This window comes from Heloderma suspectum, chromosome 2 (genome assembly GCF_057233095.1).
Source record: "Heloderma suspectum isolate Gila_16-S chromosome 2, 16-S_ref, whole genome shotgun sequence".
NCBI classification, from domain to species: Eukaryota; Metazoa; Chordata; class Lepidosauria; order Squamata; family Helodermatidae; genus Heloderma; species Heloderma suspectum.
In genome coordinates, this window is record NC_139459.1 from 136,588,376 (window position 1) to 136,600,059 (window position 11,684).

Sequence of the window (11,684 nt, forward strand, 5' to 3'; positions counted from 1 at the left end):
AACATCTGGGATGGCATGAGTTGTGACTTGGTGAATAATATACTGATCTTCACACGTAGCATGACAAAGCTAAAGAAAAACATCCCCTCCATCAACATATCTTCTTTTGAAAGGCTCACGTGGTCCTGGCTGGCGGTGGAGAGTTCACACCACCTCCGCTTCCTGTACCAAGGAGAGAAGCATCCAAGAAACATGCCAACAAGGAGAACACAGGTGCCCACGTTCCTTCAAAGCCAGATCCCTTCGTGCTTCCTCCTCCCAGGACTCCAACTTGGGTCATGAATGAGAAAAGAGTGCTGGCCACTCCAAACCGTGCACTTCCAGCTGAAGGTACCGTTCGTAAATGGGAAGGAATCAATGCTGGGAAAAGAATGAGCTCAAAATAGGAAACTTTTTAAACTGTTATCAAAAATACTGGGTTGGAGGTAGGTCTTGAGACAGAACTACAGGTTGATATTTGACAGGGGACTGCCTCTGAAAATGGTGTCTTTGTGTTGAGGCTTCCTGCCCCATCTCTCAGAGCACCCTCCCTGTGCCCTGATATCATGTTGTTTTGGCATAATTGACTCAGGTTGCATATAATGCGCATTCATGAGTTAATTAACCCACAAACTGCTGGGCACAAGTGGGAGCAAGTGTGCTGCCCCGGCATGCTCCTCACTTCCACTATCACCTACGATCGCTCCGTTTGTAGGTTGTTAGCATGATGTCCAGACCTGGAACCTCTAGGTTGTTTAGGGGTTAAACAATCCAGAGTTAACCTGGATTGCAGAGGGCAGCAGCTTTAAAGACACGGGGAAGGGGCAAACGTGGACTATCTGCTCCTTCTTAGCTGCTGTTCTCTTTTATCTCTTTTATATGCTTTTAAACTGTTGTATATTTTATATCTTAATATTTTAATATGTGCCTGGGAGGACTATTGGACAACTCAGGGGGTGGGGGAGGTGCCACCATAACTGTGGTCACGGGCAGGGGGAGGTATGGCGTTGGGGGATTAACAGGCCAGTTGAGGAGAAGAGGGGCTAGACACCTTACAGCTGTCCCCTCTTCTGGTTCTTCCCCCAACCTGATGGTTCCTGGCAGCCTTACCAGTCTGCCCTCGGGTCTGGTGCTGCTGCTGCTGAATGCCAGGTCGGCCCAAAATAAGACCTCCCTCATCCATGATTTGATTGTGGATGAGGGGGCTGACCTGGCATGTATTACTGAGACCTGGGTGGGGGAACTGGGAGGGGTCACTCTCTCCCAGCTGTGCCCTCCTGGATACTCAGTGCAGCACCAACACCGACTTGAGGGTCGGGGAGGGGGGGTTGCCGTGGTCTATAGGAATTCAATCTCCCTCTCCAGGCTTCCTGCTCATTCGAGTGCAGATCTTGAGTGTCTGTACCTTGTGTTGGGTACCCGGGACAGATTAGGGATTCTGTTGGTGTACCGCCCACCCCGCTGCCCATCAGACTCCCTGCCTGAGCTGACGGAGGTGGTCTCGGACTTGGTGTTGAGGACCCCCAGGATGATGGTCCTGGGGGATCTCAACTTCCATGCCGAGGCCGCTGTATCCGGGGCGGCTCAGGACTTCATGGCCGCCATGACGACCATGGGGCTGTCCCAACATGTCATCGGCCCAACGCATATAAAAGGACACACGCTTGATCTGGTTTTCTCGACTGGGCAGGAGGATGGTGATCTGAAAGTAGAGGAATTAACATCTGTCCCTTTGTCATGGTCAGATCACTTCCTGCTGAGGTTTAGACTTCTGGCGGCCTTTCCCCTCTGCAAGGGTGGGGGACCTATTAAAATGGTCCGCCCCCGGAGATTAATGGATTCCGTTGGATTCCAGAGGGCTCTGGGGGATTTTCCTGCTGGTATGGCTGGTGCTCCTGTCGAAGCCCAGGTCGCTCTGTGGAATGCAGAGATGACTCGGGCGGTTGACATGATCGCGCCCAAGCGCCCTCTCCCTCTGAGCAGAGCCCGGCCAGCTCCTTGGTATACACCTGAGCTGAGGGCAATGAAGCAAGAGGGGAGACGGCTAGAACGCAGGTGGAGGAAAACTCGTGCTGAGTCTGACCGAACACAGGTAAGAGCCCACTATCGAGCCTACTCTGTGGCGGTGAGGGTGGCAAAGAGGCAGTTCTTTTCCACCAGCATTGCATCTTCTCAGTGTCGCCCGGCGGAGCTTTTCTGAGTGGTTCGCGGCCTGTTACATTCTGGGCCAGGGAGAGAGACGGTGGAACCCTCGGTAGCACGCTGTGACGGGTTTGCGCGGCACTTTGAGGATAAAGTCGCTCAGATTCGTCATGAATTGGACACCACGATTAATGCAGTTCCATTGGTAGAGGCGTTCAGAGCACCGTCTGGTCCAGTTTTATTGGATGAGTTTCAGTTACTGAGGCCTGAGGATGCGGACAAGGTGCTTGGCCAAGTCCGATCGACCACTTGTGTGCTTGACCCTTGCCCTTCATGGCTTATTAAATCAAACAAGGAGGGGTTGTCCAGCTGGGTCCAGGAGGTTGTAAATTCCTCCTTGAGAGAGGGAGTGGTGCCTGCCGCTTTAAAAGAGGCAGTAATTAGACCACTCCTGAAAAAGCCTAACCTGGACCCAGAGGATGTTAACAATTATAGGCCAGTGGCCAACATCCCCTTCCTGGGCAAGGTGCTTGAGCGGGTGGTTGTAGGACAGCTCCAGGCACTCTTGAATGAAACGGATTATGTAGATCCATTTCAATCGGGCTTCAGGCCTGGTTTTGGAACGGAAACTGCCTTGGTCGCCCTGTGGGATGACCTCTGCCGGGAGAGGGACAGGGGGAGTGCGACCCTGTTGATTCTCCTGGACCTCTCAGCGGCTTTCGATACCATTGACCATGGTATCCTTCTGGATAGGTTGTCTGGGTTGGGAGTTGGAGGCACTGCACTACAGTGGTTCCGCTCCTACTTGGATGGCCGATTCCAGAAGGTGGTGCTGGGGGATTATTGCTCTGTGCCATGGCAATTGTGCCATGGGGTTCCACAGGGCTCTATTCTATCCCCCATGCTGTTTAACATCTACATGAAACCGCTGGGGGAGGTTATCCGGAGGTGTGGGCTGAGGTGCCATCAATATGCGGATGACACCCAGCTCTACCTCTCTTGCTCATCAAAACCAGGTGAGGCAGTGGCTGTTCTGAACCAGTGCCTGGGCACGGTAATGGACTGGATGAGGGCCAATAAACTGAAACTCAATCCAGACAAGATGGAGGTACTGTTAGTGGGTGGTTCGTCTGCCCGGCTAGGTGATAATCAACCTGTTCTGGAGGGGGTTGCACTCCCCCTAAAGGATCAGGTTCGTAGTTTGGGGGTGCTCTTGGATCCAGAACTGTCACTTGAGGCACAGGTGAACTCAGTGGCACGGAGCACTTTTTATCAGCTTAGGCTGGTATACCAACTACGCCCTTATCTGGACAGAGATAGCCTAGCTACAGTTATCCATGCTCTGATAACTTCTCGTCTGGATTACTGCAATGCGTTATACGTGGGGCTGCCTTTGAAAACGGTCCGGAAACTTCAGCTGGTCCAAAATAGGGCAGCAAGATTGTTAACAGGGACTGGCCTGCGAGCTCATATTACGCCAGTACTTTTCCAGCTGCACTGGCTGCCAGTCCATTTCCGGGCCCGATTCAAAGTGCTGGTGTTAACATTCAAAGCCCTTAACGGCTTGGGGCCAGGTTACCTGAAGGATCGCCTCCTCCCATATGTGCCTGCCCGGACCTTAAGATCATCAGCAGCAGCCCTTCTCCGTGAGCCCCTGCCAAAGGAAGTGAGGCGGGTGGCTACTAGGAGGAGGGCTTTTTCTGTTGTGGCACCCCGGCTCTGGAATGAGCTCCCTAGTGAGGTTCGCCTGGCGCCTACATTGTACTCCTTTCGGCGCCAGGTGAAGACCTTTTTATTTTCCCAGGCATTTTAGCTTTCTAAATTTTTATCTTTGCTGTTTTAAATCTGTATTTTAAACTCCTGTACTGCTGCTAGGTTTTATTGTGGTTGTATTGTTATATTGTGGTTTTAATGTTCTATATATTTTAAATTGTTTTATTGTGTGTTGTTTGGTTTTAGTTTTTGTGAACCGCCCAGAGAGCTTCGGCTATTGGGCGGTATAGAAATAAATAAATAAATAAATAAATAAATAAATAAATAACCTATGGTTTGTTGTTGGATGAAATCTGGGTTGCTTATCCCATAAACAACCCAGAGTATCTGGGTTCAGACATCACACTAGCAACCTATGAATGGAGTGATCGTAGGTTGTTAATTGAAAGTGGGAGCATTCCAGAGGCAGCTCACTCACTCCTGCTTGTGCTTAGCAGTCCGTGGATTAATTAACCTATGATTGTGTGTTACATGCAAATCAAATTGCTGTCTTTAGAAAGCCAAGCACAAGCACTGAAACTAAGAACAAGCCAATAGCACTTCTGTATCTCTCCGGGGGGCGGGGGGGGAGAGATTCTAAAGCTTCAGGGGGCAAAAGCAGAAGACCCTGTTTTATCCCACCCTTGTTCCATCGGTAATTATTATTGCTGGTACTTTCAAGGAGGCCTACTCTGCCAACTATATTGGGATGGGTGGAAGGTTTGTAATCTAGTTCTTGCTTGGTTTTAGTGTACTTGTAACAAGTTGCTCAAGGTACCTCATAGCATCTTTCTAAAAATCTGTTTTGAAGGCCCTTATTGTATCTGTAAATACCAGGTTGTTGCAACTATTGTGCCTAATGCAGTAAGCCAAACAATTCTAATTAGCACAATCTTTAGCTTCAACCCAAAGAATAATTATTGGATGGGACGTGTTGCATGTTCTTGCTTTGACCCCACTCTCCTCATGTCTACTAAGCTTTTTATTACTCCTGTTAAAGATTACCCACATTTTAGCTGAAGCTGCTGGCTTAATCCTCACCATCTTCCATTTTTTGTGTCTGGTTGTGGGGAGGATGGGATTCTTTAAGCTTACAAACTATTTTTTCCTGTGCCCCTGGGGAATCTATCTAGTATGTTGAGGCCACTACCTGTGAATGACCGTTTCACTACCAAACCAATAAGCACAGGACCAAGAAGGGATAAGGCATCTTTCTATATTTACTCACTCCAATCTGGGTGGTGCTTTTTGCAGAAAGAAGTCAAGCCACCAGAGAGATCCCAGTTAAGCTACCAACTCCTGCACAACCAGATGAATTGGCAGCAGGAGTCATAAGCCCTGAGAGAAGGTAAATGTCCAGCTAACTTGAGCGTATTCCTGTAGTCTATTGTTCCATCTTAATCCTTGTATTGATGGGGAAAGCTTTTTGCAATGGCATCTATGTTTGCTCTGTTACAGCCTATTTAAATCCTTTCCTAGACTTACCAACAAATATTAAAAGGCTACGGGGAAAAAATCTTTAACATTACACAGTTCAGTGGTCTTGGATGCATTCCTATTTTCCATAATTAAAATTCACTCTTGTGCCCCCAGAGAACTGGAGCACATATACAATTCTCTCTCAAAATCCCAAATTGCTGTTATGCAGCAGGTCCTTCAGCCACGTCTTTGTCAGTTCCCCCTTCTTCCCCCACCCCCATCCCCCAAAAGGAGGTTGAAAGGCCTTTTACTGATGTATCTAAAACTACCAATTCCCAGCCACTGAAAACAGTCGTGTGCCTGCTATCTCTGAACATGACAGGTGTCGCTCAGTGGAATTGGACTTGGACCAGGCTCATCTGGATAGTGGCCAGAAAAGAAAAGGAACCAAAATGTTTGGGAGCCTCGAAAGAGGCTTGGATAAAGTGATTACAATGCTTACACCAAATAAGAGAAAAGGATCGGCAAAAGAAGGCCCAAGGAAGTTAAAGGTAGGGTCAGCCAAAGCTTCTGGGACGTCTCTTGCTGATGAAACTATCAAATGTGTTGTAACTAAGTGTTGCAGTGAACATGGATGCCTGTTTTTTCCGATAAAATCCATGGCCAGCATTCAAAAAAGCATGAGACAGGTTCTTTGAAAGAAATAGGGTTTCTTTGTCAAACAGCAGGCCCCCACCTCACTGCAGATACTGTTTTTTGCTTTTGTTTCAGTCCATAATCAAGTGGTTTCTCTTACGCTAGCATAGCTAGCTGAATAACCTTGAGTGAGTGGTGCCAGTCTTTGCAATGCATGAACTTGAAGCAGCCACCGTGTAATGTTTTAAACATAGCCTACACATAACATACTAGCCTGAGTTGCCTTGTCTTCCAAAACAAACTTTCTATGTGTGCCCCCGGCACTAATTAAACCTTCTTCCCATTGGTACTACACTTAAATTCACAGTCCAGTTGGTTTTTAGCACTTTCATTGCTGAAAGACAAAATCCAGAAGGTTGCTTCCAAATTTTAAGTCCAAATGATGGTCAGCTTTAGCAACTATCAACTTTTGGAATTCAGTTGCAGCGATTCAGCTACCGCTGAATACTTTTGTATTACCAAATAGTTCTTGCAATGTAGCTTGTCTGATCAGGCCAGGACATAAATCTGACAAAAGGCCCAAATGTCATGCATAACTAGTAGTGGGCAAGTAGGTGCCAGTTCTGTGATGCTTACTGGGGATTTCATGGCTCACATTTGAAACTTCCAGGCTCTTCAGCAACGTTAAAGGGCCAGATTGGCAGAGAACATGGTGGTTACAGCTGGAGCAGCACGAGACGTGCTTTCAGGAAAGCAAGCGCTTGGATCTGTTTTGAGCAGGTTATGATTAATGTACAGGTGGCAGGAATGTCAAACAAATGTCTTTGGGCATTTGTGCATTAGTCTGGCCTGAAATATTGATCTTAAACAAGAAAAAGGACCCTAGGGAACAGTGAGCTAAACACCACTTGATGTGATTCCTTGCATAAAGCCCACTAAATCTGCTGGGAAGACTAGATCTCCCAGCACATTTTGCATGGCAGTTACTAAGGAATGATGGTGTTTGACTGCAAAAACAGCGAAGTCTTGACAGCTTTTGCAGACCTGAGTCTACTTCATCACATGTATGAAATGTTACCCCATCTTGGCAAGTAATACGTACACATGTTTGGCGAGGGCTGGGGGTTGTGAGCAGTGAGGCTAAAGGGGAATGAAATGCAAACATTACAGACTGATAATTACGTTAATGCTTAAATATTTGACAAGCCTCTCAAACTCATTACAATGTGTTTTTCACCACCTTCCCCACCTCCTGAAAGAGTGCAGCTGGTGTTCAAACTTGAAATCCAGAACTGTGTCCTAGACATGTGTACCAAATGTCATTTGGTTCTTAACGTTCAAGGGAGATCCTCATCAGAATGGTTAAACAGTCAGTTTGGCAAAGGTCTCACTATACTCTGCTGCTTAAGCTGTGCAATGGAATAACTCCAGGGCATGTAGTTCTGAGAGGATCATCGCCGTCTGGTGCTCCCTAATACTGAAAGTGGATACGGAAGTAACTTTCTGAAACTTACTGTGGCTGCTAAAAGTTTGATTTCCCAAATACTTGAGCTCTACTTCGGTCATAAGCACTGTGCAAGACTATTGTGTTCATTAAGCTTTTTTCTAGGCACATTACAACGTGACCACAACTAACTTACTAAATCCGGATGAGCTGCTGAAGGAAATAATTGCTGTCCTTCCAAAAAAACAAGTTGAATATGTACAGAAAGGGTAAGTGGAAATATTCTGTCCTATGTCTTGACAGCTAGTTTCCCCTTGACCCTCTGACAAGAGCTGCTATCTTGCTCAATGCCATATTCTCAATAATACTGCTTGAGACGCACACACATAGCTTCAGATCTAGCACTGCATGCCCTTTGTAGCAGGAAGAAGTAACTCCTAATAGTGTTCTGATGTCCTCGTGGTTTTTACTGGCTTTCTTAAAAGGAAGCTGAACAAGCTACTAATACCGCCCTTCAAGAAGTCATCTGGGGAGTGGTAACATGATACTTCAGAATTAACATGGTGGTCCCTGGGGATATCTACCATTTATGACATTGATTGGCCACCTAGCCCAGCACTCTCGGGCAGAAGTCTCTGTTCTCTCTCTTCAGACAGACGCACGCACGCACATAGTTTTTCAGTAAAAGGACTGCTGATTTGATGTCAGCTTTCCCAATTCACCAGTTAAATATCTTAGCAATGATGGGTGAACTCTTCTCGATCCCATTCAAAACTGGTTTGACTAATATGATCTGTTTCACACACAACCCCAAAAAATCCCCCCCTGCTCAAATCCAGGGAGAACACTGAGAGCACGATGAGGCTCAAATGCCTTTCCCCCACTCCCCCAGCATTGCCCCTTCACTGGTGGCTACTGGCTCTCTGCGAGGTCTCCATTCTTCCCTGGAACACTGAGGCAGCAGCAGCTCTGGAACATGTTCCTTTCCCGTGCACCTGATTACACAAATGTCAGGTGCCCTGGAAACATTTAGTTAGTTAAAATATTTCTACAAAATAATCCGAGATTTAAATGCAGCTAAAGCTATTTCAATTTGGCATGCCCAAAAATTGTCTTAAAGCCAGGGAAAACAAATTCGTCTTTAGGGCTTCTTCTAAAGCCTGTAATAGCAGGCCATGCTGCACCCCAATGGGCAGCATAGAATCTACAGCCATGGGGCCACAGATGAGAAAGCACTCTCCTTTATGCTTGCCCTCCTAGCTGTTGTCACCAGTGGGCATGAGAATAGGGCTTCAGCAGCTGATCTCAGAGTATGGCAGGCTGATATGGGTGAAGGCATTCCTTCAATAACTTGGTCCCACATCATTCATTTATTTCTTACATTTCTATACCACCCGATAGCAGAAGTTCTCTAGGCAGTTCACAACATCATAAAATACAATATAAACTACAAACCAAAATAAAACCTAGCAGCAATTCAGAGAGAATTTAAAATACAACAACAGATTTAAAACAACAGAGCTAAAAAACTGAAATGCCTGGGGAAATAAAAAGGTCTTCATCTGGCACCAGAAAGAGCACAACATAGGTGCCAGGCGAGCCTCTTTAGGAAGCTGATTCCACTGCTGGAGTGCCACAGCAGAAAAGGCCCTTCTGGTAGCCACCTGCCTCACATCTGGTGGGGGCTCCCAGAGAAAGGCCACTGAAGATGAACTTAGGGTCTGGGCAGGTACATATGGGAGGAGATGATCCTTCAGGCTTTAAAGCAGAGGCTGGGTAACTTGTGGCCCTTGAGGTGTTGTCGTGTACAAGTTGCCAAGCCCTGCTTTAAAGGTTAAAAACCAGCATTTGAAATGGATCTCAAACACACGCATGACTGGTACAATGTAAGTGCCGCGTGATCTGACCACCTTACCTCCACTAATACTCAGGCAGCCATATTCTGCACAAGCTGAAGCTTCCAAACCATCTTTAAAGGCAGCTCACAGAGAGTGTATTACAGTAGCCCCATCTGTTCAAAATCCCCCCCCCCCCCCGGTTTCTGATCAAGTAAAGCATTCGCTGTTTGAGCTGCTGATTCAACCAGTTAAAACAGCCCTAATAACCTGAGGTGGAGAAATGTTGCACTCAAAGGGCCACAGCTTTACATTTTGTAGAACAGCATCTTCCTTTCTGGATTCCCTCATGAGCCACTTAATAAAATAAAGACTGTCAGACCAGATGACCTAATGAGCAGGATTAAGAGGAAATGCTTCTTTTTTCTCGGACTGTACCACTTCTGGCTGCAGATGGGTGAGATGAGTTCCATATTAGAGCTACTTCATGGCCGGGGGGACGGACGGTGGGTCTTCTTGCATAAAAACTTAACATGTCAAGGAGAAGAGTTCAGTCAAGGCTTCTACAAGTCACACTATTCTACAGGAAGGGAGCTTTTTGTGTGTGGGGGGGGAAGGGGAGGCGAGGAAGTATTCAAACATAATCTTTCACTTGGGTGACATAAAATAGCATATTCCAGAAAAAGCTTTCCTCTTGATTCAGTATGAATATGCTGCCCCTCGGTGTAACGCTTGCATAAAAGTTGGCTCTTTACCCATTTTATTGCTATAATCATCCCCCTGCAATATCTCACTTGTAAGTGCCTGAACGAATTCCCCCTTTCTTTGTTTTATGCAGCTATAAACTGAAGTGCCAAACACAGTCAAACTTTGGCAAAGTGACAATGCAGTTTGAGCTGGAGGTTTGCCATCTAAGCAAGCCTGAAGCAGTGGGCATTCGGAGGCAGCGGCTGAAGGGGGATGCCTGGCTCTACAAAAGGCTAGTGGAAGACATCCTGTCTAGCTGCAAGTTATAACTGTTGGTTCATCGTAAGAATATGGACAGTTTTAAACTAAACAATACTCATTTTAGTTGTCGGTAATCCCAAGGACTTGTATTTTTTTAAAATTTTAAATAGAAACTCCTTTGTGAATAAACATAACCATGTCATTATCTGTCCTTGTCTTCTTTTTTTAAGTCATGTGCAGAATAATCTTGTCTGATCTCGGAAGCTAAGCAGGGTCAGCCCTGGTTAGTACTTGGATGGGAGACCGCTTGGGAATCAGACTTCCTGCATTGAGCAGGGGGTTGGACTCGATGGTCTTGTAGGCCCCTTACAACCCTATGATTCTGTGATCTTGTATCTCAGCATGGATGTGAATATGTACTTCAGTGCAGCTTTTTGTTACAGGATCTTTATTTGGATTTGGAAAGAGATATGTTCTCCAATTATAAAGTATTTTTTCAATTAACAGAAACCAGAAGATTTAATTTTTAATTCAAGGAACATTTACTGAAGTTCTTAAACTAAGCCACAGCTATGGTCCAAAGTTAAATATGACTCCTTTTTCCATTCAATGTACTTTTAATAAACATATAACATTGGTCATTATTAGATCTTGTTGCTACACCATAAACACCCTACAACAGAGTTGGCCCTTGGTTGCATTTTGGGAATGCCTGTCCCACAGGCTTCAAACAACACACTTGGGTTCACAAGGGAGCCCTAAACGGAGGAGGTTCTATGAGTCAGAAGCCTCAGAGTGGCCAGCAGTTGCCAGTGCTAACAGCTGCTACAGCCTCTGCCAGAGAGCTTTCTTCACGTCCTCTCAGTGCTGATACCCACTGGTGGCCTGCTCACTTTGCCACTGTAAGCAGCAGTTGGAGTATAAAGTAAAACAGCTGTATTTCATTGAGACGTCCTCCTTCCTCTTTGCTATTGCTAGAAGCCAGAGGGGTGAGTAGTACCTACCTTTGCACATCACGTTTACCACTGAACAATAGCTTTATACACTATTTTGTAATGCAAACCAATACGGCAGCAGCAACTGCCACTCTTTTTGAGACGGCTCCTAGATGTTCTTGTTCAAATGATACTAACAAATTATTTTTATTGTGAAATTTCAACAAATTTATTTTTTTAACAGATGAGAGGAGGAAATACACACACGTATATGTGTATAATATGTGTGTGTATATACATATATATATATGTATATACATACATACGTGTGTGTGTGTATATATATAATCATACAGAGATTTGTATATCTTGTTAAAAAGATGAGTCATACTGTTTAGCACTTAAGACTCCCATGCAGCTGAGCTAGTTCAGGATTTTTCATGCCTTAAAAGTAAGGCATTATACCCAGGATTCCTCTGACAGCATTGCATGGAATGTACGGTGACTTCCCTCCCTACGCAGGAAGCCATTCTTTGAAGGTGAGCAGACTTTAAAAACAGTTCTGCAGTTCAAAGTAAAACCCGTTGGGCATGC

At 45.8% G+C, this 11,684-nt stretch overlaps 1 protein-coding gene across 7 annotated transcripts in view; it reads left to right on the forward strand.

Moving 5' to 3' along the window:
* Window positions 1-10,797, forward strand: part of MELK (maternal embryonic leucine zipper kinase) — a 34,000-nt gene extending 23,203 nt beyond the window's left edge. For all 7 annotated transcript variants that reach the window (XM_084834899.1, XM_084834897.1, XM_084834902.1 and 4 more), the window contains 5 exons: window positions 114-330; window positions 5,128-5,221; window positions 5,675-5,843; window positions 7,538-7,641; window positions 10,046-10,797. In XM_084834899.1, the coding sequence (XP_084691025.1) occupies window positions 114-330; window positions 5,128-5,221; window positions 5,675-5,843; window positions 7,538-7,641; window positions 10,046-10,223 (762 nt within the window). In that variant the 3' untranslated portion in view covers window positions 10,224-10,797. The remainder of the gene's footprint in view (window positions 1-113; window positions 331-5,127; window positions 5,222-5,674; window positions 5,844-7,537; window positions 7,642-10,045) is intronic.
* Window positions 10,798-11,684: the final 887 nt, after the last annotated feature.